This window comes from Nothoprocta perdicaria, unplaced genomic scaffold (assembly GCF_003342845.1).
Source record: "Nothoprocta perdicaria isolate Ctin4 unplaced genomic scaffold, notPer1 scaffold_38, whole genome shotgun sequence".
NCBI classification, from domain to species: Eukaryota; Metazoa; Chordata; class Aves; order Tinamiformes; family Tinamidae; genus Nothoprocta; species Nothoprocta perdicaria.
The window spans coordinates 2,884,339-2,911,647 of record NW_020455621.1 but is presented as its reverse complement, the minus strand read 5'-3'; the positions used below and the strand labels follow the sequence as shown (position 1 = coordinate 2,911,647).

The 27,309-nt window shown below is 36.0% G+C and overlaps 1 protein-coding gene across 1 annotated transcript in view; it reads right to left on the bottom strand.

Annotated features, from left to right (window-relative positions):
* Positions 1-27,309, bottom strand: part of PRKN (parkin RBR E3 ubiquitin protein ligase) — a 544,832-nt gene that overhangs the window by 421,468 nt on the left and 96,055 nt on the right. The window contains exon 4 of the mRNA XM_026044722.1: positions 9,933-10,051. Coding sequence (XP_025900507.1) covers positions 9,933-10,051 — 119 coding nt within the window. The remainder of the gene's footprint in view (positions 1-9,932; positions 10,052-27,309) is intronic.

Genomic DNA, 27,309 nt, shown 5'->3' with positions numbered 1-27,309 from the left:
CAGACACATATGCACTCTTGATCTCACATACCTGCTTCATTTTACCAGAAAGTAGAGAGGAAAATGGATTGTAGCTAACTACGTGGCCTTTCTAGACATAGAAGACATAAGACATATAAGACATAAAATGTCAATTCTTTTTAATGTAACTTAGAAATTGAGACATGCTATAAATCTGAAATAGAATATCTTAAGAGTCAGTGGAAATAAATTTTTCCATCACAGAAAAAAAGATTTAAACAAAAGCTACCATTTTCTTTTTTGCAGAGCTAAAAGTTGGGGGAGTAAGGGACTTTTATTTCACATAGAGTTTTCTACTTAACGTAAATAACCCTATGATTTCCAGTTTCCTCTTCAACTCACTGTTTTGCCAAGATGCCAATGTTAGCAATCTCACCCTTCATTACTGGGCCTGAATTTTAGTAAGCCTCTCCTTACATTAGCAAAAATTCAGCACTAAGATAGAAATTGTCAACAGAAGCATGAAGTCACCCTATTCGTTTCCATTTCTTGCAATTTGAAAAGTCTACTTCTGTATTTCTTTGCATCTGGTGAGTTACATGAACAAGGTGAAAACAGGTCTAACTTAGTATAAGAGAACCAAATAATCTGAATGCACCTTAAGAGATTTTTTCATTTTGTCAAGACCTGCAAGCAAGTTAAGGGAAAGAGAGGCAAATGTGTCTCTTGAAAGCACTCAAAAGTCTGAGAGTTAGGTGGCTTCAGTTTAAAAAATCCAGCTTCAGTAAATAATTCTACACATCACCATCAAGATTTGATGGGTTTTCTGTTACTCTCTCATATGAAATAAACTGTATGATGCTACATGTTTGTATGTATGATTGTATGATGCTGCAAGTTGTTTGCTCAAAATGAAAATGAAAAAGAGAAATTCTAAAAGATAAAAAAAATTGCACTGTGAAAACACATTTGCTTATATGAACTGGTATTCTGGTTTCTGTTGTTCTTTTTAAGAATTTTTAAACTTGTGCAAACCAATGAAGCACTTAAAATAGCCTTCAGCCCATTAAAAAGAAACGACACAAAGCTCTCAACTGTTATTTTACATTGATTAATCTGATTTATCACCTGGAAGAAAGGAGATGCACAAACCTTTCCTTCTCTTGGCACTTGACTACAGTATTTTAAATCCATTTTACTTCTCACCAAAAATACACTCATACTAAAGATGAAGTCTAATTTGCTGAACTGATGTCAACAGAAAGCTCCACAAGGCTCAAGACTCAAGCTGCTAACCAGGCTTTTAGTTTAATGATTGCTTTTTCAAGTATTTATAGGATTATATAAAATTATACTTAATCCCACTTAGAACTTGCTAGATTTTGCTCAGAGCTGAAAAGATAGGTCTACTGATCCAGAGGTTTTAACAAAAAGTAAATATTCAAAGAGAATTATTCTTCCACTATTAAACACTATATAAAACATCAAGTAAAGCTTGGTCTGAACATTCTTGACTGTCTTCCTTTGTTAGTTCAGGAGAAAGAAATTAATTAGACCCAACTGAGGTGACAAGTATAACCTCAGAGAAATGAATTTATTCCATCCAAAACTATTTTTTTTTTAAATTATGTATATCAAAACACAATGAGAAAATATTAGGACTTTGAAATCATGTGCTGCTCGGAGGATGGCAGTGCAAAAGCCTTCATCACCTTCGCTGTCCAAGTGCAAAGGGCACTTGCACTTTTCATGCAAGTGTTGGAGTCATGAGCAAAACTAGAATCCAAGGGAGGCCCAACACACACCTCTCTTAAAAACAGTATTAGATTCCTGGGTAGAGATGAGACAGCAGGGTTTTCAGCTGGCATCCCCTGTTCTAATGAATAGAGCCTGAACTTCGGCACAACCAAAACTTCTGCCAAGAAAAACAATCCAACAACCCAAAACATTTTTAAAAGATTTTTACAATCATAAAGAGCTGATGAACATATACAGATCAAATCTAAGTCAAAACACTACTGATGCTCCCTCAGTTCACCTTCGCAGAAAGAGAGGCTGCCCATGCCAAGGTACCCAGATGTAGTTGGCTCACACATCACCATCTGACTCCACAGCAACAGAAACAGTCAGTGCTTAAATAATTAGCAAATTAGCAGTAGAGATATCAGTTTAGGAATCACTGATCTATATATATTTAAGGGCACAAATAGGTTAACTACAGCAGATATCAGTGAAATAGCATGGCACAGAGGGGACAGATTAAGCCATGGGCAAGCCTACTGTAGTACAGCCAATCTTAAAACTTACTGACTGCCAGTGCCAGGAGCCCATACTGTATTAGGGACTTACTATATAATTGCAGTTACTGTTTTCATTTCATTCTAAAACAAGTTTAAAGACCAATATTATATAGAAACAATATAAGGCTTCAATTTTAAGATTTAATGCTCTTAGCTGAATGCTTTTCAGTGTAAAGGAGATCTTAGGCTCTCACTACTCTTTGGGCTCTAATTCTGTTATAAGATGCAAGCTGATATTTATTGTAATGAATTTTAATGGGCTTTGGTGTAAAAAAGCAGAAAGATTTTGTTATTTTTCAAAAAACTAAAGCTATCAAATACTTTATCAATATCCCTTTTGAAAACCCTTCTTCATTAATTCATTCTATGTTGCCCATGGCTGAAAGGTATACTAATTTATTTATGCTAGCATAATTAACACGAGACAGCATTCCTGTGATGGCTGCAATTATTGTTTTGTTCCTAAGCAAAACTGTTAAAATGTAGAATATAGTAAGAAATCTGTACGATACCACAAGATTTATTAATTTCCTTTTAAAAAAGGAAAAAGTAGAAATCTCCTCCTTCCTAGTCAAAGTATTTTCCCTTCTGTGAGTACTTTCTAGACAGAAGTATGTTACTGTATTTAAATTGAAGCTATTACACCATTGGACAGCTAGAATATTTCTCAGTAAGCTATTTCCATAATACACACTTCAAAATCATTATAGAGCCTCCATAATTTTATTTCTGCTTTTAACAAAACCAGTTACGCCATCAAGCTTTTCAGAATAATAAGCCCATGCTCAGAACTCTTATCAAAGATTAGGTTTTCAAAATAATATGGCCTAAGTGTATTTAGAAAATTGACAGAACAATGTTAAATTTATATAATTCTATAATGAAAAACAGAGAATAACCTGCTCCTAACATAATCTATTTATTTAAACAGAACCATTTTCAACACCTTTAAAAAAAATCTGTTTCTAAATATACCACAGAATTCAATGGTGTTTCTTTCCATAGAAGAAGTAAGCTTTAAACATAAGGCAATTATTACAGGGAAGCAAGGGTGTCCGGTTTTGCTCAGCTGCTTGCAATGGAAAAAGTTAAAATGAATTCTGGCAGTTTAAGTGGGGATTATCAACTAGCCATCCCATCCTGTCTCTAAGAACCTATTTATACATTAGAAAATTTTCCCTGAGAAAAGGGGGAAATCAAAGCTTTTACTTACATTATGCATCAGTACCCTGAGCCAAACACACAGGTTTGGGGAGCTTGCTTGCAGAATCAGCTGAAATAGAGTCCTGTCTATAGTTTGTGGGGAGATAAAGAATTATTTCCATCTGTTCTTAATAAGTTACCTTAATAAATTATTTTAATTAACAATATCAATATATGGTAATAATTAATAATTCTAATTTTAAAATTACATCATATTCTCTTACCCATTAAAATGAAACAAAACATTTTATGTTGTTTTTTCCAAACAAGCGGCAAAACTGTTTCTTTTACAAAATTCATTACATCTAAGAATTGTTACTGCTGTCTTTTGGAACAGATGGAAAAAAATTCTTGGTAAATCATTTAAACATTTATTTTCACTGACTGTACATAAATTGAACACAACTAATATTCTATCTAGTGAAACCTGTCTTAATTCAGCACATAAGGGATATTGAGAGAAGAAATAAAAGAGGTGGCCAAGAGCCTGAAAAAAAGTTCTATCAAAAGCCTTTGACTTCAACAGTTCTGTTTGCATGGAGGATAGTACGTAAGAGGTCAAAGTGAAGTGATGCAAGGCAGGTGCTACTTTGAGATTGTACTTTAATCAGTTTAATAGGAGTCTCAGAGCTGAAGAAAGTAGGAAAAGAAAGAATAAAATGATTTCAAAATACTTCTGCAGTCTCTCAATATTGAGCTTTCCCAGTCCCGCAATATGTGGCACAGTATCTCAAATAGGCCCCATGAATATTTGTTGGAGGAGCCTTCCCAAGGTGTTGCTGGATGCTGAGCAGTACCCCAAACTGCTGTGTGACACAATACACTTGTTTCTTAACCTTGCCATTTGTCATTATGTCAAGTAGTCTAAGTGAATCCTTGGAAAGCAAGCCTTATTTTCCTTCCACTGCAGTAAAACTGAGGTTTGTAAGAACTCTCTTGCTTTGGCTTCTTTCTTTATAAGCATAATAGGGATAGCTCTGTAAAATTATCTTTCTTTAACGATACAATAAAGAAAAATAGCATTCAAACTACAAATGTAGGTTGTTTTTTTTTTTTCCTGAAACTAATTTTACCAAAAGTGATGAAGACATGAGTAAAGTGATGGCAGAATCAGAGTTGCAGATCCCATGTCTTACCAGTAACTCTGGATTGTGAATACAAGAAGTAATGCAAGAATGAATACAAGAGCAACGGGAATGAGCAGGTTTCACCTCACGTATTACCATCCCAACACCAGGTGCTGTGATGGTGAGCATGTTATATAGGCTGGTAACAGGGATCTTGCCTGTATTGTGATTGAACTGTACATTGCAAATGCTATATTTTGTTTTATATTGTGATTTCAGTCTATTGCCGAATCACACTGTGAAATCAAAAACTCTATGTAACATCAAATACCTTCAGATACATAAATCTGGTACACATCCTCCACACATGTAACATCTACAGGATGTTCTGGCCAGAGGGCCAGAGAGCACTGGACTTTGACCCAGTCCTAAAGTAAAGCTGTGCCAAGAAGGCAGGGCAAGAGCCCATGTGCCAGATTTAAAAGACAGTACCCAGAAAGGTCAGTAGTCTTAATTCCTCTGTAACCTGCTGGTGATGTAACCCAGTGTTGGTCAGCAGTGATAAGGCCTGCTGATAAGGTAATTATGAGCTGCTGCCATCTTTTTAGTTTCAACATCCTCACTCCTGCGCACTGTGTGGGACTCCTTTCTTTTTCTGTCCTTGACACAGGATAGAAATGATGAATTCCAGAAAAATATGTAAGCTGAAATGAGCAAAGGTAAGAGACACTTCATAGTGGAACTTGTGGACTCTTGCACCATATATAAAAAAGGTGGGGGAGTTCAAACACAAAACTCTATCTAGAAGAGCAAAACAGCCACAAGACTATAAGAAGCCCCTAGCAATGCAAATAAGTAATTACATACAGATTTTTAAAGTTATTACTTTTTTTTTAATTTATAATAACAAATATCTTGATTTTATATTCATTAAAAAGAAAATATCCTAAGTTTATTAAGATGGAGTTAGGAAGAGAGAATTCAAATACAGAAAATGATAATAGGACAGATCTTTTATCTTCCTAGTAAATAAAAAAGCACTGAGTTCAAAATATTACATTTTCGACTATTAGGAACACCACTTAAACTATCTATGACATGTTATTTGTCACTCATGGCAAAAGACTTGGAAGTTTTTAGAGCTTATTTCCTGCCAGAATTTTGAAGTATGACATAGTCTGCAATAAACGTCAAGCTACCTAAATGACAAGGTTTTCATGGTGCCAGGGAAAAAAAAAAAATCCAACTAATTTTCCTTTATTAGTTTTGAGATGAAGAGCCAGAGATGACTATAATATCCATAATATGGCAAACAATGAAAGAGCAGCTCCCTGTCTCTGCCCCAGGATTAATAAACATGCTGACAGAGCTAATAAAGCAACATTAAAAGCCCTCTAGAGCTTAGAAGGCATGAACAGAAATGGACCTGCATTCACTGAACCCGAGTCACTGCTGTGGGAAACCAAGTTTCAGCAGAGCTGCAGTGAATTATATCAAAATTGGAAATAATTCATCATTTCTGAAGGAGCTGAAATAATTTCTGAGCTATGAAAAAAATTAGAAAAACAATAGGAAAGGTTATGCAAAACTCCAGTGGGTAAGTATGGCAACTAAAAGTCCATTTACTATGCTTTAACTCAGATTTTTACACTTGTTGCAGTGTGTACTATAACAAATAGTTAATGAACAAAATGTCTTCTATAGCAGGAGTATACCAGTCACTTATATTTTGAAAGTGTCATATGAGTGCATGACTTGGCGTATAACCATTTGCAGAATCAGATCTTGTAGAAATGCATTTTCCTCTTCACTATAAATTTGACTGCTATAAACATTTTTTTTTTTTTGCAAACAGAAATATAAACCTAACATATATCATTGAAAACATGGCAACTTATATTTGTATGCATATAAAAGAAATATTTAAAAAAAATGAAAAGCAATAAAAGAAATAAAAGAGAGTGAAACTAATGACCAAGATTTTCAAGCTGTTTAGCGAAAGTTGCTGGCAGGCTTGTAGGTGGTCTGTGTAAGGCTCCCACACTCCAGTCTTTCCACACACGCTTTTATGCTTGATTAATTAGTGAATCTAGGGAGAAGTGATTCTTTCACAGTGCCTGATGTTTTCTCATAATTAAATCAGTCTGGTGTATATCCCTCAAAACATCAAGTCATGAAATGCTCATAAAACACCAATCTAGGAGTCCTTGGCAAAAGTATACATTTTATATTTATATGGATGCCTTTCGTAAAAGCAAAAATAGAGGGCTCTCTAATTTCACAGAAATGTAGTGCAAATTCATACTGAGCATCATATATTAAAATAATGCTATGCAAATAAGTATGACAGCTAAATATGGTTTTAGAATTAGACTGTTTAAATGAGTAAGAAAATTTTTAAATGCCAGTCAATGACTTTAAAAAGAGAAAGCTCAGCTTAATGAGGTTGGTCATTTCTGGCTTATGTAGAGGAAAGGATTAGCATGTAGCGTACGTTCAGGCTGCTCAAATCTCTGTGTGCGTTTTACACATGTATTCATTTTCATTTCAGTACAAGAATTAGTGGAACAAATGCTGGCTTACATAACACTTTGCTGCTTATAGCACAAGAGAGCTTCTTAAGAAACCTCCACAGTGCTGCCGTGTAAAGGTCAGGCACAGTTTACTGAGAACTAGGAAGAAAAACAAAAATCTTCAAAAAAAACCCTGTGGCCTTCCTGACAAATCTGTGGTTTGGAGCAACATAGTCTTTTTTTATGGTTTATCAAAGCACTGTGTCAACTCCACTTTGACTAATTCTCTATGAAATGAAAATTATTGTAATACCAGTAAAGAAATTCCCTTCTAGCAATCACAGGCACAGTCAAGTGGAATTGCAGAAGCAAAAGAAGGTTTGGGGTAATAAACTAACTTCTCTTTTACAAGAATATTTTTGAACAGTGCATGGAAGCAGTGATTGACAGTAACGTTTTCAGTCTGACATAACCTGCTTACTGCTATGCAGTCTACAGATACAAGCACTAGCTCTGAGCAACACTTCTGCTTAGCACTAAGGCTAAGAGCTTTATGTACTGTACTGAAAAACAAATGCAGTAAAACTCCACAGCTATCAATTTCAAGCTTTTCCAGATGAAATTATTTTATGTTTCCCTGAAAGATTGATGAGAAAATAAGAAGATAGAAAGTAACAAGGTACAGGCTCATATACAATCCTGCAGCTAATCTTCAGAAATGTGGGACTAAAGGAAATTGTATACATTTAGAAAAACACAAACTTGCTTTGCAAATTCATTAAAGTAAGTGTGACCCTCTTGCAAACATTTCCCTTTTGGAAGTGTTGAGTATTTCCAACCCAAACCACTATGCCAGACATACCCATTGCTCCTAAGGACTAGCTCCTCTAGAATCTGAGAGAAAGAATAATAATGGATTCTCCTTATTTGCAAGGGGTGGGAGGAGGGATAAGAAACACAGACATAATGTATCATGTCATGTCATAGACATGAGCATTATTGAAAAAAATGAGATAGAGAAAAATCTAAAACTCAACACTGAGAGATGATTTCCCTCTTTTCTGCTTTGTCCCAAACTGGGCTAGCACTGCAGCATACAAGGCACCAACCCCTCTGCCACCCGAAGAACATTGTAATGGTTTTCACCAGTCCTATTGCTTATATTCAATTTGAACAGACTGTTATCTGTGTTTATTTTCAGCTTGGGTAGAAAGTCTTTAGAAATAGTAGATCAGAAATAACATCTCCTCTGTCAAATTATATATGGTTCAAACTTAAAATGATTAACAATATTTAAATGAGACTTTTGGGAGAAAACAGCTAGCTGGATTCTCGAGTCTCATGCAGTTTGTTAATATCTGGTGCTGACAGCTGAGGTCTAGAAAAAAAGGAAAATGTTTGCCAATAAATGGTCTTCCAGATGTGTTGGTAGAGAAGGATTAGTGTAGGTCTATTTATATTCAGAGCTTTTCCAATAATTCCTCAAGATAAACTAGAAAATCCTTGTTGTGCAGTATGGAAACTGAGACATAAGAGTTAAAAAATGAAAAGCTTTGCTTCAGAAATACTACTACTTTGATTCAGTAAATACTACTACTCACTACTACACAAGACTGCAGAGAAACTTTTTTAAAGCTCAGAGTAGAACTCCAGTGGTTTTGGTTCATTAAAGGATGAACCAAAGCATGATCATCCCTTTTAGGTAACAATTAACTATAAATTAGTGTCTCATAAGCAGGGAAAGCAACTTGTCTCAGATGCTGTTGGAGTCTTCATCTTAGAGTGCTACACATTGCTTTAAATTACTGACTGTGTTCCCTGTTGATGTGGTCATTTGTAATGCCACAAAATCCCTCCTTCGAAAAACATTACAGATACCCAGGTAATTAATTCAGGACTTGTGCATAGAGCTCGAGGGGCTTTGTTGGTGTTGTGGGGGTGAAGGGTGTTTCGAGGCATTTTGAATAAGATGTTTATAAGCATTATTATTATTTCAACGAGAATATAGGAGTTGGGATTATAAAGGATCTCACAGAAGATACAGAAAGATACAGAAGTAAAATATACAAAAATACAGAAGATACAAAGATACAAAAGCAAAGGGCTACTTCATGAACCTTAAAGCAAAATTAGCCACAGATAATGGTTTATTTACTGAAATGTGTCAAATATATGACAGAAAGTACTCCAAAGTTCTCCTGTAACAAACTTTTCTTGTGATTTATGAGAGGAGGACTATCATTCCCTAGTGAAATTCAACTAGTGAAATTCAGCAGGGCCTGGATGTAAAACCTCAAAAATATCACAATTGCCAGCTTAGTACAGCCAAGTGCAACAACATTTCTGGTTCAGGATGTAAACTCAGTCTGACAGTTCTCCTATCAGCTTTGTGTCCCAACACAATACTCTTTCCTTGCCTTGGCAGCTTGGCCAGATAGATTAATACTCCCAACTGCACAGCCACTTAATCCCCCCTTGTCTCACTCCATAACATTCATAATTAATGACTATGTTCAGGTCTTTGTGGCTTTAAATACTACTCAAAGCTTCATATAAGCATCTATAATTCCAACCGTTAAGCACATACTTTAGTTGCATGTATTATGCATAGTTCCAGGTTAACCATTCAGGCTTAAAAGAAAATATAAAGCTAAGAATGTCTTTCAAGGATTGGAGCTCTTGTCCCCAGTGTTTTCCTTCTGTAAGCTGCAATAATAGAGATAAGAGAACGAAGTTTTTACAAATCTTCAAATTAGGCTTCTCAGTTGTATGGAGAAAGAAAAGGCACAGGTAGACATACATATACACATGAGCACATATATTCAAATAGGTAGAAGTACATGTACACAGTTCTTACATACTCCACGAGCCTCAGAATATTCACTCACCCTTGTCAGAGTCAGCGTCCCCTGCTTACAGTCACTGCAGCGGACCCTCAGTTTCCCAGGTTTCACGGCGTGGCAGAAACTTTTGCAAAAAACGTAAAAGCTGTTGTAATTAGCAGCACCTGTCAGGAAGAAAATAAAAAATAATGTTCAATTTGTAGTGAAATGAGTAACAACCTGCAACAAAAGGTTTCTGTTTTACTCTACTTTACTCTGACATGTAAAGAAAATACATTGACTAATTTTAAGGCCTGAACACATCATTTTGATTGTACTGCTTGGTCTATTTCTTAAGAGTTTCCATGATCTATTCTTTAATAGCTGCAGCTGCATAACTCCTGGAAAACAAATCCACTTTTGAGTTAGAACATGCCACTGCTGAGCACCCACTGAAATTTTTGGCAAGTGATGAATGTGATTAAATACCCGAACATTTAATTAATTACACACAACTTTTGCCTTCCTCCTTGTAAATTCGTCTAGTCGCAAGTTTTAGTGAGTCCAAGCTATATGACAGATTCCTTGGATCAAATTTAAAAGATTAGCTTGATTGATAATACAACACGGAAACAAATATTTAATTTAGCAAATTTAGTTTTATACATGGAAGCCTGAAAAACATTTCTTTATTCTTGCTGGCAGCTGTGTAACCTAGCAAAGTTAGTAATCTGCTGCCAAGATATTAGGCCAAGTACATTTTCAAGGAAAATGAAATGAAACACATTCTGTTCTGTTGAACTATGGAACAGAACATGATATGCAGAGAATTGTGTAAGCCTGAAGCAATGCTAATTATTTGCTTTCACGTGCAATACTGGTTATTGCTTTCAGTAAGCCACTTTTTAGGGTGAATATTGTTACTCCTCACTGAAGGATGGAAGATTCACAGCATGCTGGTTTTAATCAAGACTAGCAATCTCTGGTTCAGTAACTCCAGCTTAAGAAACTGAGCTGAGCTCAAAATAAAGATTTCCTCTGATTATCCCAATATCAAAAAGAATGTCTGTGGATCTATTTCTTGTTAACAAGGGTGAATTTATAGGATCCAGAGGAATCCCTTAGAGATCAAAAGTTTCCTAGTGTTTTCTTACCCATCTTCCTGATCTTCCTCACATTTTTTCATTAAAATAATTTTTAAGTAAATTTGAATCTGATCATATTACCATACAATGAAATATAACATCAAATAATATTCATAAACAAGACTGAACTGCTTTATTTTTACATGTCCTTCAGAATGATAAGGGCAAGACTGTTCTGCTAATGAAAATCTCTACCAATCCCTAGCATTTCTGTGTTACACCTATTCATAGGTACCCAATGGGAACAAAGTGGCAATTCATCTCCATAATTAAACTTCATGGAACTCTGTTGTCAAAAAATAAAATACAACCTGAGAAAAAAGATGTGTGTGTCTTCAAAGAACACACACTGCTTGAAAAAAAATTATAATACATACTAAAAAGCATGACAAACTTTTTCCAAAAACACAACATGGTTAGAGCAAATATAAACCACGTTTCTAGAGGACATCACGGGTTATATTAATTTTACTCAAAACATCTATCAAGTGTTTCATTATGCTGTCACTATGCTTTCCTGGGAAATATTAATTACTACAACATAAGTAGTAGTAATTATTACCATGTAGTAGTTGCAGTAACTATTACCATGTAAAGCATAACAGAATTGTAACTAAATTGAGATTTTGTGGAAAATAAGCATATATCCATCCATTCACACCTATATCCTTCACTACCTTAAATGAAATCATGATGTTCTTATGCGAATAAAAGCAACTGTATTACTTGAGAGCATCCTTCTCAAATCAGTGTATGACACAGATCTGAGATAAAAATGGTTCAAATGAAGAAAAAATGGCATATGCTGAACTATTCAACATATAGTACCATGCAGAGAAGTGAATCCAAATCAAGTATGCCAGTTCAGAACATCTGGATCCCTATTCAGTCTTGCCTGAGACTTGTTAAACTAGGACCAAGAAGTGCACTTGTGGATTTGACTCAGTTTGAAGTAGAATCCACAACCAAAATCTAAATTATGAAATTGAAAATGAGAAAGAGTGCACTGGCAAATGACTGTCCCTTCCTTTTGGCAGCTCCATGAGGCAGGATGAACATAAAACTGAAAATAAATAAATAAATAAATAAATAAACCCACAACCCAGAAGAACAAAAAGAACAAGAGACAGCAAAGAACATTAAACTTAACACAATTTAAATATTTCATGACTTAAACAAGAATGTTATTGCCAAAAAAGAAAATCAGAAGCATCAGAGATCAGTACCATTCCCTACTGAGTTTGAGCTGTACAAAGACCAGCTGCAGCAGGAGGTGACACTAGGGCTCTTCTCTTCTTTCTGTATCGCCACTCCTCTCCCTTTGCTCTGGTTTCTGCCTGGGCTTTGAGACCTAATTAGGCTGCTGCTTCTATTCATGGGCAGGAGCACTCATCCTGAGCAGATCTGTGAGCCGCTACTCACTCTCCTCATTCAGTCCTACTCTTTGGATGAATTCCTGCTATGACTAATGAAATCCTTTCAGTCAAGCAGAACCATGTTATTAAGCACATGAGCCCTTATGGAATAAAATATTCGTGTTAATTGGGCTGATGCTTTTCCTGATCCAATCCTCTTGATGTCTTCTGTCCCTGTCTCCTATTTTATACTAACTTTATTTCAAGTAGTAAACTACTTAGGGCAAGAATCATGCTTTCTGCCTGCTTTGTGTTCTAAGCTCATTCCATCTGGACCCAAAGATAAAATTATATTATTGATAATACTCTGCAAAATATTCATAGGATAGTGTAGCATAAATCAGCATGACCAAATACTGCAGTAAAAAATAGCAGTCATAGGAGATGCCTGGAATGAGGTATATTGCTGATTTACTGCAGAGGATAAATCTTGTTTGTTAGCTTGATATTTACTCCTCGTGAAAATAAACTATGTTAGCCTGATTTCCTCTCTTCCTCCTTTCTCATGAATACAAAAATGCAGATCCCCCTTAAATGCATCCCCAATGCACAAATTCAAAGCACAACAAGAATATATTTATATATATAAATATATTTAGTTAGAGCAATTAAGCAGCACAGATTGATGCATAGACCCAGAATATCTTTGGAAATGTCTCCTACTGCAAAGCTTTTGGAGAGTCACAGTAAGAGTGACCTGATTTTAAGGAATTTGAAAGGAATAAATGTCAATTTTCAGCAGTCTGCCCACCATTTCATGCAGTGAGGTTGACACAGTGCAACACAATGTGCAGTTACACTATTAGGTGCACGTCCTAAGCAGCATCACCATGAATAGAGGATGCTGACAACAAGATCAAACATGCCAATGCTGAATACTGGCATCCTGTACCACACTGAAGCCCAACATTACACTGGCTTCCCTGGCAGTGGAAATCTTAACATGACCCTTGACTGATCCTCTTGACTCCCTTTTCAGAGGAGAACTGAAAAAAACAAAGGTGAAGAAATCTGGTTTATGCAGTGGCTATGATGTGAAAATATTAATAAGAATTGTAATTATGGCACCATGCCAGTAATCACTAAAACTGCTGCAGCATCAACCTTACAACCTCGACTTTCCTCATTCAATCATGGTCTATAGGTTTTCATAAAATTTTCCATTAATATTTTATAACACTGGTACTCAGCAAGAAATTGCAGACACAGCAAATTACGAGTGGAAAAAAAAGAATGGATGTCCTTTTTTAAGTGCGGGTTCTGATACTGAAGGTGAGAATTAACACCAAAATTAAATTAAATTATAACTACTACTCCATTTTGTAGGTATGTATATTATGTGGATGAAAAAGACAGGGAAAGAAAAAGTGCTGTATCTGCAATTATTGCTTTGTGCAGTCTCAGTGTTCAGGTACTGGCAAAGTACCATAACAGTCTCTTTTGGCCATCATTCAGACCTTGGTCTGGACAGACACCCTTTTCCAGCTTTCCCCACCTGCTGGTACGCCAACAAGTCTTTCAAAACAACATTACACGATGCTCATCCCTAACGACAGTGCAACTGTGATCAGTTATAGTGGTGAATAGTATTTTAATTTAATTTATCATAAATTGAAATCAGTATCCACAGGAGGAGATCCTTACAAAACTGAATTTTTAAGGGTGTGAAAGCATTTTACAGTCCATGAAGATAAGCTGACTTTTCCAGAAGTCATCTCTAGTACCACAAGCTTCACATGTTATTTCAAGGTTTATCTTTATCTTAACTCTAACCCCAGCCCCAACCTCAACCCTAATCTCTCATGGGGCCTCAAGTAGAACCCACCAGACCTGTTTCAGACCCATAGGAAAAAATGGTCATTGGAGAGAACTTGGTGAAGCCTTGCATCTTAATTGGCATGTTCTTTGCAACCCCACTCTCCGTGTGTCACCAGGTTCTATCTATCCCCTAGCCCAAGATGTAATCTGCATTGTGGCCTCAAGAGATTTAAGAAATAGAGCGTCTTTCATTAGGATGCATTGATAAATTCTTCTCCTAATTTGTTTGAACTTAGCAAAAATAATTTTATGCTTTACTGCCTGGCAACGCTGTCTACCTTTCTTGCCCTTATCATAGGTGAGCATGCTTAATTGGACTGGACCTGCCAGGGAAAGTAAGCACCTGCCTCCTTTCCTAAGTCCCAGGAAACATACAACCTCATTCATGCAGCGATCTGTTCTAACACCTCACCTCACCTCTAACACCTCAGTGTCTTTACCATCAAAAATATATTTCTTTTAGCTTTAATTTTATGTGCTGAAATTAAACTTTGTCTATTTTCCACCATAGATATAGAAAATTTTGTTTGCTTTCTCTTTGCAGCAATATTTTTTATTGGTTTTGTCTTCCTTGGGGGTAGTCAACTGCAAAATGGTCATTCTTTTCTTATAAATGGTACTCTCTAGAGTTCAGAATATTTTTTTTTCTTGAACTTTCCTTTAAGTGGTGTTAAGTACAGCTCCCACAGTTGACCGAAATTCCAGTTGAAGTCTTTCTGCTGCTGAGCACCGCAGTTTTAAGGCATCTCACAGGTCATATTTCTGTGTAAATGCTCCTAGATAATATTTCCCTTAACCTGACTGGTATAATATTTTTGGTTCCTGATGAGTATGATCCAGCAAGAACCTCTGAATCCTTGACTGCTTAATTTGTTGTAACTCATTCTGTATTTGTGTGTCTGACTACTGTCAGACTAGTGCAATTCTTTGGGCTGTCTCCTATTGATCAGCATGATGCTACACTTTCAATTTATCATGACCATCTGGCATTCTAAGACTCTACTCCAGTTTATTGACTGTACCTCCAAGCTTGGTGATTCCTACAAATTTAGGAAGTGTTTATTCCACCCTCCAGGTCATTAATGAGAATACTGACTAATATCAGATGTAGGGCAGGCCATTTTGATGATGAACTACTAATACCTACCCTCCAACTTGTCTACAAGTTAGTAGACAAATTCATAGCAATGCACAGTATCTTTATGTATATCAGGGCTCTCAGTTTACAAATAACAGCATTACGCTAAACTGTCAAAATTCTTACAAGTGTTAATATCTAAAATCTGTTCCTTTTTTGCATAGTTCAAAATTATTTGTTTTTTTAATGAATTCAAGGTGACTGTAACTTTTGCCCTTTCTTTCTTCCAGATGCTTGAAGATAGTTAGATTATTTGTTCAAATATTTTCAGAAATGAAAATTTTCCTAGGATTTTTAACTACTTTTTAAAAACACTACCACATTTCCTCAGTCTTCTCCACCCATTCTTCTTACATAGCATTTAGTTCCTCTGAGTTCTAGAAACAGTTCTGAAATCTCAGTTATTAGGGAAATTATCTACTTAGAAAGAACATAATTATACTGAAGTGTCATAAAGTGGCAAGTTTAAAATTATCCTTGTGGCATCAAGTCGAAAATAAGTTTGAATATAGTTTTTCCCTTCCTAACTAAAGCGAGGAGCTATGTAATAGTGAACAGCAATTAAGGTTCCCAGAGTTTCCAGAAGTTTATTCAGAAATATTCATTGACTATCCTACTAAGATAGTTTTGGTAATGAGACAAATTATATGCTTAGATTATGTTATAAGTGTTGGAACAGAAGTTATTTCCATTTTTATTATCCTTCCATACTACTCATCAAACAACATGACAGAAAAGATAAATTAACAGAGTACAATAACCTAAATTCATCATATCTACTTTCTAATATCCACCAAGAATTCTACCAAAAACCTACTTAATCCCTGTATAAACTGAATGACTTAAAGTACTTCATCAGAGGTAAGGCTAATGATCAAGTTTAATATCTCTCAGTGCTGGGGGACAGCATGCCTGTCTAGCAGTGAGTGATGAATAAAGATAACAATAATAATAATTGTAATTTTCCTCAAGTATAGATTGTGCTGAATGCACTAAGATGTTTAATATCTCCTTAAATACAAGAGAAATAATTTGCAACTAGAATCATAATGAATGCTATGTTATCAACATGATGTCCGAGTGCTGATTTCTACTTTTTCTACCAACATTATCATTCAAGTGAAGTTTACAATTGTTGGAAGAGCTTAATGTCTTCCTACTTGGAGTTACCAGAAATGTGTCTGAGGGCAGTACTAGAGTAAAGGGATTACAGAAGATCAAGACGACTATTTTGGAGCATGAGGCACATAAGTCTCCTACGCATTGTAACTCCCTCTCTGTAAGCTACTGCGAGAGCTTCTCCCTGCACCATCCACATTCAGGGTTTATCTATCTGTGTTCAAAAATTTACTTAAAGTCTCATTCTAATATGGCCCACTAGCATGAACATCTTAAAGGGCATTTTTTTCATTATTTTATATATCCAGAATCTCCAATGCGTATTTAACAGAGGCCAGGCCTTTGTACTGAAAACCAGCATGTAACACAACTTGTATCTCCACTTTCCTGCTTTCAAGTAGCTAACAGCACAACTCCTTAGCTATTGAATGAGTGAAGATTCCATTTTCAGTATTTCTTTTCCCTTTTAAATTGTTATTTAGTCAAAAGTCCATTTCAGTATCAGCCAGTACAGGTAAGGCATATTCTTCTATTGCTCATCAATAACATGTGCTAGTGGACAAGTACATGTGCTCTACGAGGTCTTTCACTCATCTGGAAAACTGTAAGCTTCTTTCCATAGCTTTTAAATAAACACCAGCACACAAGGAGAACTGTGCCTCCCCAAAAACTCACACCAAAAAATTAAAACTGTAGTTTGTCACAAGTAGTAGCTAAGACATCAATGGATAAGCTGATCTGTGCTTTACTGTTTCATTCTCAACAAGCTTCTAACAATACCAAACTGGGAGACATTCCATATATTCAAGGGCAGGGCTGCTTTTGAGGGGCACCAAGACAGGCTGGAAGAATGAGCCAACGGAACCCTTATGAAATTCAACATAGACAAATGTAAAATCCTGAATTTGAGAAGAAATAACCCCTTTCGACAGTTTAGGCTGTAGACTGGCTGGCTAGCAAGCAGCTGGGGATCCAAACTGAAAAGGACCTGGGCATCTGCAGACTGAGCATGAGCCTAGAGCAATGTGCCCTGGCAGCAGAGGACAACAGTATCCTGGGTGGTATGAAATACAGAGCCTGTAGATGAAGGAAAATGCTTATTCTTTCTACTCAGTACTCACTAGATTATGCCTAAAGTATTGTTCAATTCTGGCCCCTTCAGTAAAAGAAAAACATTGAAAGTTTGAGAAAAATCATCAAAGGACCCCCAAAATGGTTGGGGCTGTAGGAAATTCCCTGTGAAGACAGGCTGAAGGAACAGGCCCCAAGAACTACAAGGAGATTATCCACAAGACAGAGCCAGGCTCTTCACAGCTGTATACTGTGGCAGGATAAGATATACAGGACAAATGTTAAAACAAAAGAGGTGCACAAATAAGGAGAAACAACAGTCTGGCAAGGGAACAAGTTGACTAGAGAGGCTGCACAGTCTCCATGTTTTAAGATTTCAAGACGGCTCTGGATAAAGCTCTGAGCAGCCTGGTGTGATCTCATTAATAGCTGGCCATGCTTTGAGCAGGAAATTTGATGAGATTACCCCCATAGATCTCCTAATCTGACCTGTTCTTTCTGTTATTTTATTCTGTGATTCTATTATTTTACCAGTTTTACCTCTTAGGTGCACAAGCTTATCTTGATATGCTGGCTTCATTTACTATCTATTCCAACTCAAACTATTACTCAACTATCTTAAGAGCAATGGGAAGTAGATTTTCAAATATATCCCTAGATCAAACACACAAGTATTACCTATATTCATTAGCAGTGTCATTTTCATAAGCCAACTTTTTCATAAAAAATCAGGTTCAAAATCACTTTCTCATCATATAATATAAAGGAGAATAAAATATCTAGAACTGTACAAATATAAAGTTATATACACATTAAGCAGTATTTTTGGAAAACAAGAAAGAAAGAAAAATTGACAAGCTGTCCACTTATTCCTTTCCCTCCTCCGCTTCCCGATCTTTTCATTACAGGTATTTTATGTCTGAGCTGATACAATGTGTAATTTTACCATGTGGAACTTTGCAGCTCCTGTAACTTTTTTGTTGTTTTTGTTTGTTTGTTTGTTTGTTTTTCCAGTGTGACTTTTTTTATCTAGAATGGCTAATAATATGAGTATATATTTACATATTTATATGTGCATAATATGTATATATATGTATATGAGTGTAGAAAGTACGCTCTTTGGTGGTGTACAATGTTAAATCTGAATGGAGGTATTAGGAGACCCTACAGTTTCATTTGAACTGCATTTTCAATGCTCATGGTTAGGTAGTAAGAATACTCATTCTTTCCTTTAACTCAGCTATTTAATAGAGGCCAAAGCTATGGAAAAATCTCTCAAAAGCCTGCAAGCTTCATGAAGCTAACACTGCTTCAGATTCCATTACATTTGCAATTATACTAGTTTTGATTTGTAAATGGTCTCAAACCATTTTTAAAAATTTTTTTACACATGTAATGAAAAATACATGGAGAGAAGTGAAAATGTATTTTTTCAATTTGTCCTCACTTTAAGAATTTTGCTTGGCTTAACACAATAGGATAAAATATGTCTATATTATAAGCCCAGTAGTTTCAAAGCAGTGAAAGTGCGCAAATAAAGCTAAGTAAGAAGTTTAGGTTAGTCTGTGCTTTAAAAAGTTTGTATTTATAAAGATGAGATAATAATAAGATTCCATTCTCTAGTGTGTTCTGCCTTTAACTTTAACTGTTATTTAACTGTTCATCTCTGCCTGCAAAGATTTTAAAGGCAAATAGCACGCACAGGCTTCCCCCTTGCTATATTGCTGATGCAAACATTTATAAAGCTTGCTATCTCGTGATGATTATAATTTTTCTTTATGATGTCTGCCCATTATAGACTATGAGAGTGGCATTTATTTGACAGTCAGATTCATCTAAGCTGTTCACACTATACTTTATTGAGAAAAATGGGAGCTTTTATGGCCTGATCAGTTTATCCTAAAGTAGGTACAAAAGAGATGATATGAACATGCCAGGCAAATTGAACCCTAAGAGAGACTGTTTCTTTCTGTGTTTGGGGGATCTAGGACTACCAGGTGCAGTACCACATTGCAGACCTCTAAAAATAGTTGAGATTAATCCCACAAGAATTCAAGAACTGGGCACAATAATTCATTTTTTGCATGTAAATGTGTCAACTCCTTTTTCTTTTCTTTTTTTTTTTTTTTTTTTTTTTTTTTGCTGTGACTACTCTGTTTTAGCATATAGGTAGAGTGTCAAATGGACAAAACCTTCAAAATTTTTGTTTAGACTCAAACATGACTTCCAGAATGCCTATGTATCCCACAGAATTAAGGTAAATGGAAGACACAACCCTATGTTAGCAGAAGGAAAAGGACTTGTCACTGTAACAGGGAATATGAATGAAAGCAGAAAGAGAGACCATTCAGAAGATCTGTAATTTGGCTGAAAAAGGACATAATGGCTGTGTAACAGGTGGAATATCTAAAGGTGCACATTTGTCCTTCCAGATCATTCCCTCCTGTCTAAAATTTCTGTATGCAAAAAGACATGTTTACTGATCAAAAAATGCAGAAAAAAAAATATTCGCTGTGATAGATTTCTGACATCTGGAATAGGGTAGGTAAAAAAATTAATAGATTTCTTTTCCAGTCCTTTTCAAAAAAAGTCTTTCCCTTCTCTTGAACTTCACCAGCATTTCTCTTTTATTCATTTTGTAACCTTCATTTTCTTGTTACTCAGCTAACTTACCCTACATCCTCCTTCCTCTCCTTTCTGAATACTTTTTCTGATCGATACAAAAATACTGATTTCTCTTTCTTCTTGTAATACATCCTTTCTCCTTCAGTATGCTGTCTCTTTTTCAGAAAAAGGAACAGCCTTCCACTCTAAAGATAACAGGTTCATAATAAAAATAATATGGTTAAAGGTATCAAATGCAAGAAAATCCTATTAAGATGATTCCACTAGAAAACAAAATATGAAAAATGACATTCAAAAACTAGTTTCACAGAATCTCATTTCATAACTTCACTCTTGAAAGACTGGCAAATGATACACAGGAGAAAAGTAATATATGACACAAAGTGAAAGAATTTAAGACTAACAACGGGGAAGATTAATGTTAGGTTTAGGAGATATATAAAGCCAGGAGACACATGAGGAGTTTATTTATAAAAGACATGAAAGTTGTACTCAGAACTCCCCAAGGAAACTTTTCCCTTTCAGCCTGCAAGAAGTTTGGTAGGATTGGATTGAGACCACAGTGGAAACTAGCATTTGGGTTAGGTGCAAGAGTGATAAAGCCTGGAGCTGCATATGGAAGGGGATTGCAAAGGACAGGTCTAAGAGATGGGAGGTTGCACCAAGGTCTCCCAATGACATTATTTTTATCCTGAAATTGATCTAGCAGACTGTACTTGAGGCCACACCAGAGATTAGGGGTAGCATTAGATTTGGGGTTTGTGTTAGGAAATACATAAAGCCCCAAGGTGAGTGGGTTTGCAAGACACATGCCAAAGGAGATGTGAGGCTGCATCAAGATCTCTCCAATGACAATTTCTGCTTTGGGTCTGAAATGTGTTGGTAGGATTAGGCCTAGGAAACGGATAAATCCTGTAGCCCCATGTTTTTGTTTGGATCTTTTCTGAGTCTGGTGATTTCAGTTTGAGACTATGCCGGTGATTAGAGCCGGCTTAGGTGCTCCACTGCTAATTAGCTGAAGTACTAAAAGCATAGGAAGTTTTAAGTCAAAGAAGCTCCTGCCACAACATGGAAAAAAGAATCAGGCAGCCAAAGTTTGATTTGCTGCTTTTGAACAATACTATCAAAGGGATATTTTGCATAAGGAGTGAAATTGAATGTTGGAGAGGACAGTCAGAGACCTGATCAAAAATGAAAAAAAAAAAAAAAAAAAAAAAAAAATGGAAATATCACTTACAATTCAAAAAAAAAAAAAAAAAAAAAAAAAAAAAAAAAAAAAAAAAAAAGACTCAGAATAAATGAAAAAAGATTAGGGAACAGAATATTCTCCCTGACAGAATATATAAACCTACATAGCTGTGCTGTATCACTGATAGGCCAGGAAAAGATAAAGGCAGGACCTGAATGTAGAGCACAGAGCAGATAAAGGCATTATCAACTTTCAGTAAAGATGCCTCACTGTACTGAAATGTAAGAAAGAGCTGTCATTTCATAGGGGCCATGTTATATGCCAGGTAATACCAGTATGAGTGTTTGACCAGAGGGGCAATTGTAAATAATGTGCTATAAATTTATCTTCCTTTGATGAACTAAAAATTGCATACACTATTTTAATCAAAGGCCTTGAGCTTCAAGCAAGAACTACTTACATCTTAATCATCAGCCTCATTCACAAGCACATATATATTTAGTAGCAAATTTTGTCAGTCTTTCAAGAACTTTAAGATTGCATATAAAATACATGTTATTTGTAGCAAAATGGTAAAAAGATATGAAACACGTGACTTTATATATGTATTGTATGGACTGCCATGGAGCTCCAATTTTGAATGAAATGAGCCTACTTTCACAAAATACTTATTTTAAGAAAAGGAAAATCTGGCTGGTGGCATGCAACTGAACAAGGAGTAATGAGTATAAACTGAAACCCAGGCACTTCCATCTGCATGTAAGGAGGAACTTCTTCACTGTGAGGGTGACAGAGCCCTGGCACAGGCTGCCCAGGGAGGCTGTGGAGTCTCCTTCTCTGGAGATCTTCCAAACCCGCCTGGATGCCGCCCTGTGCCACATGCTCTGGGTGACCCTGCTGGGTCAGGGGGTTGGACTAGGTGATCTCTAGAGGTCCTTTCCAACCCAACCATTCTGTGATTCTGTGATTCTATATGACTTGCTGATTAAAAAAAAAGAAAAAGTGACGCTTCCCTATGTGGGTCAGTGCTAAGTAGTTAGGGAGGATAACTGAAAGTTATAAATATATTAGGAATGGTGTTATAAGCTTTAAAAAAGATTATGACCGGTAGTATTAACTATTCATATCAGTTAACCAAAAAAGGGCACAAACATTTTTGGAAAAGTATTTGAGATATATCTAAAAACTAATGCAAGCTACAGCTTACACTAGTCCCATTATCATTCTTCAACCTGTCAGTTTGGGAAATCCTCCACCCAATGTTAATATTCCTACCATATAAACTACTGAGAAGTTACTCCTCACCACACTATGTGCAAAATAGTGCCTTACCAATAACCTGGTCATAACCTGACTTGCTGACTAGTGTCACACTTTGAACCAGTTAACACTCTTTTTTTTTTTTTTTTTTAATAGTGTCACAACAGTCAATTACAAACAATTGCTTTCGGGCGGTGGTTCTTCTGAAATTAAACAGAAACATTTAAAGATGATTTTGCACATTCATGTGAGAAATACTGCATACCTCTTAATCTCTACAAAAGCTAGTTTCACCTATTTCGCATGAATGTAAGAATGCACTTTTCCTTCTATTTTTTTCTCCCATACAATTCTTTTTGACTGTTGCAGAAGTGCAAGTGGTGGGGGCTGTCCTTCCCTGTCCTGAATTCAAGTCATGCCATAATTTAGAGGACATTCCTACAGCCTCTGAAGAGAAAAAAATTCTTCTAGATGGTTCCTGCCTACCCTCATTGTAAAAAGTCATTATATCAGAAAAAAAAATCAAAACAACTTGTGAAATATTTGTATTTTACTCAGGATTTCCAGATGTCTAATCTTTGCTTTCATCTTTAGCTGATGTTTACGAGTTACTAGTGCAGATCCAAGTTAATCTAGGATATAATTAAGCTACCTTCTATGTAATAACTTTTCCCTAGCCTTAACTCAGATTCTTGCTCTACTTGCATCTGAGCTGAAGTTCTGCTGTATTTACAGCATATATAACTGACTAGAAGAATCCTTTAGTCTGGAAAACTGACTGACACACCAGATCAATAAGTGTGTCAGAAATAGATGTAATTCAGAATTTCAGGAGTTTTGATCCCATCAGTTGAGATTTTCTTCTGCAGGAATATGATGTATTCTTGATAATATCATCTTGTCTGTTCTCACACATAGAAGTCATTTAGGCTTGTAACAGAACAAAAACCTGAATAGAAATTTTTGAATGAAAAAACCTGATGCCACTCAAGCAAAGAAAGAGATTTCATGACCTGAACTATAGGAGGTTACACAAGAATAGGGTCAATAAAATGAAATATGTTAATAGATCAGGGAGAAATAAGAGAATAGATACTATAGTTACAGATTGCAATATTTAATAAAGAAGTTTTACGTATCTACAAGTCACAAGTTAAATAGAGAGTGGCAGACGAATAGCCACCTTTCTGCTGCTTACTTAAAAGGTATTCTTCTTTGTGCTTGGGTGGGAGAAATGAATATATTTGCTAAATCTATACTGCTATATTTACTTGAAAAATCTCCAAGTTAATAGAAAGACTATAGAGCATAAATAATACTTCTACTTGACACATTTTTTTTCATCTTCTTGACAAAACCTGCTGCTGCAGCAGCCACAACTCAATACCTGGAGGTGCCCTGGCACCAAAGAGTGCCAGACCAGAAAGTAAACTTCCGAAATCAAAGGACTTTAGTGCAGTGTAAGCATTTAATCTAAATCAGACTTATTGGATCTCTTTCCACAGTACAAGACAGAGAGACCTGGGAGAGGGAAGCTAGCAAGGTTCCCAACTGTGAGGTTTTTGAGCTTACCTCCAACATCCACATCTAACTAGTTGGCTTGCATGTTTGTTCTAATGCACTTCCCCTTTTCAGGCAGCATCTCCCCCTTTTCCATCATATTTTATCCTCCAAGCTTCCACTTGGCTGCACTGCTGGTTTACCCACACCTCAATCCCCCATCACCACAACCATGTTTCTCCCTTTTCCTTTTTCTACGTCTTTTGACATATAAATGTAAAAAGTCACAGAACTAACTATGTCAGTCACCATTCCACCTTCCTGGGTATCATGGAAGCTTATATGTCATGGAAGCTTACCTATGTCCTCAGTAAACATTTTGGTTGTGTAAGTCCCCCATTCTGCTCCAGGATTCCTGCATGTACAGGGGGGTTGGACTAGATATCTCTAAAGGTCCCTTCCAACCTAAAGGATTCTATGATTCTATGATTCAGCTGCTGCCTTTGATTGTTTAATCTTTCTGTTGCTCCTGGGAGAGCAGTTAAATATATATAAAAATATATGAGACAGTAAAAATAAAAATCTATGGACCAGATGGGCCTGCATTTTAAGTGGAAGTTCAGTTAGAGATATTCTACTCCAGAAATGAAGAAAGAATTTTAGGTATGGAGGCTGTCAAAACTGTTTGAAGCATTCAGCTGCAAATGCCAGTTATGGTATCAGTTGGATATAACTGCTAAATCAGAACCTGACGCGTTTTTAAGGCAAACGACGTGAGACTAAAATTGCAATCAATGCAATGCCAACAATGCCAACAACTTATAGATATAAGCTTATAGGGTACAGTTTCAGATATATCAGTGAATACATAAATTAAAAAGATTAGATTACATAAATACTAGTCCTGATTCTTAGGACTGGCAGATAAATAGGGGCTTTCAGACTCTTGATAGGTTCCTGATTTAGCTGTGATTCTAAAATAGTGGTTGTATAGAAAGTGTTACTATGACATATATAATTCAGAAATATTTCAGACAACTTCCCTTGCAGGCCATTGCAGCATGTTGTTTCATAAGTGAAAGTCAGATCAAGGAACAGAACATCTGTCTTGATTTTTTCCTGTCAGTGTGATAATTTGATCCTAAATGCTGTAAATCCACACAACTCCGGTATGCTCTGAGATACTAATAGATTGCAATGCTAATGGATTCTGTAGAACGTCAGTATTCTAGAAGCTTGTAGCAAATATTTGGTTATTACCTAGGATGATGCTTGTCTGTGCAGCATGGATCTTAATTTTGCTTCAGTTGAGTAATATTCTTGGTGGGTATAATGTAGGCAGTGTTCTGTCATGACGGATGCATATGACAGAATTAGCAAGACTTGCGCATGAGGTATTCCTCAGCATAATAGGAGAAAAAAAGAAAAACTCACACTGAAGAATTTTGGAAATTCATATAAAATCAATGTTGAATCTCAGTTTGTTTTTTTATGGTTCAATAAAATAAAATACCCCAGAGAACAAAACAGCAGAAATCAACAACAACAACAAAAACCAACAAAACAAAATGTTGGCAATCTCCAATGAGAAACCTAAATGGACACGAAGGCCACTTTTGGAGGCCTTGGACATCTTGGCAACTCTAACAGTAATCATCTAGGTAGCAGCCCAAATGTGAAACCTGGGCCCTAAGAGAGCTAGTGGCAAAAGTCTACAGACGTTTTGGCAGAGCAATGAAAATTTTTCTGTGAATAAGAATTAAATCTTTTGAATTAACTCTCCATTCTCCTCTCTCGAGCATTATTTTGTCTAAAAAAAAATACAGAGAATACATCTTCTCTTGCCTAAGGCAAGGTTATTTTTCTATTAAAGAAGTTCAGATTTGGTCCCATTGAAGCAATCTGTCCTTACAAAGAGATTGCATTCTCTATAGTTATTTTTCATCTCCTAGTATCAACTGAATTTATTAAACTCTCATTAAACTATTATTAAACTATATTAAACTATATTACTAAGCACGTAATTACTTTTTATTGATCAAACCTTTCTAATAGGTCTGTTCTCTCCTTATCCTTGCTGTGTGCACAGAACTCCAAAAGGTATTCATGAAACTCAGACATGGGATTTGAGGAAAGAATACGTCTCATATGTCATTGTGAAGAGTAAGATGTTTTGAAAGAGATCACACAGCAGTGCAAACACTAAGTCCCACAGTAGAGTCAGTGAATGTTTGGTTAATCCACCTTAACCAAAGCGTTCTTCTTAGTTTTGACTTATAATTAGCATCTTTTTGTTAAAAAAAAAGAAATCACCTTGTCTATTCATGTGTTTTTACATATAGGAGGTGCTTCCAAAATGTTTTCCTTTTTTTCCCACTCTAATGTAAGCCAACAATTGATGCCAACAGTTCTCTGGAAAGCATAACATGCACAGTTTTGTTTAATCAACACAGAACATTTTCCATCTACAAATGCCACCTCCAGCTGGTGGCATAAACATGTGAGTTATGCATTTGCAGAAGAAAGCCTGTCTATGCTTTCACCCACAGACAATCAAAACACATCCCAAGGACACAACAGTGCTGCCTCCCTAGCCCTTGACATAGGGGAGCTAGCAAATGTTATCGGCTTCAATTAACACGGAAGGGCCTCTAAATACAATAAAGTAATTAGACATGCTCATGAGAGATAATTATGCCATGTAAAGATAAGCATTCCCAGAAGTGCTTTTGGCTCTATTAGAAAAGACCATTTCTCCTCTCAAATGAATTTTAGAGACTTGCAAGGTATGGGGAAATGGCACCACTTTCATCAGAGTTAAAAGCATATGATACGAATGAGGTCTCCAGCATGTCACTGACTGCAATAAATTATCAAGTGTCCAGTCTGTTTTCCGAAATGGGCTCAATTTATCATTTTATTGAAAAGGTTCCATTATGCTAATGTCTTATAAAATCACTTTTTGCTGTTGCTGGAAGGTCAAGAGGGAATATCAATTTTCATATTGGGAACTAGAAAGTACTGCAGCAGTGAGCTGTCAAGGGTTAATAACCCCAACAGAAGACACAATGTACATAACCACCAACTTCCAAGGACTCTGTAAGGGTAAATTTTTATAACCCTACTGGAAACAGAATAACCAGAGTATTTTTCTAAGCCTAAC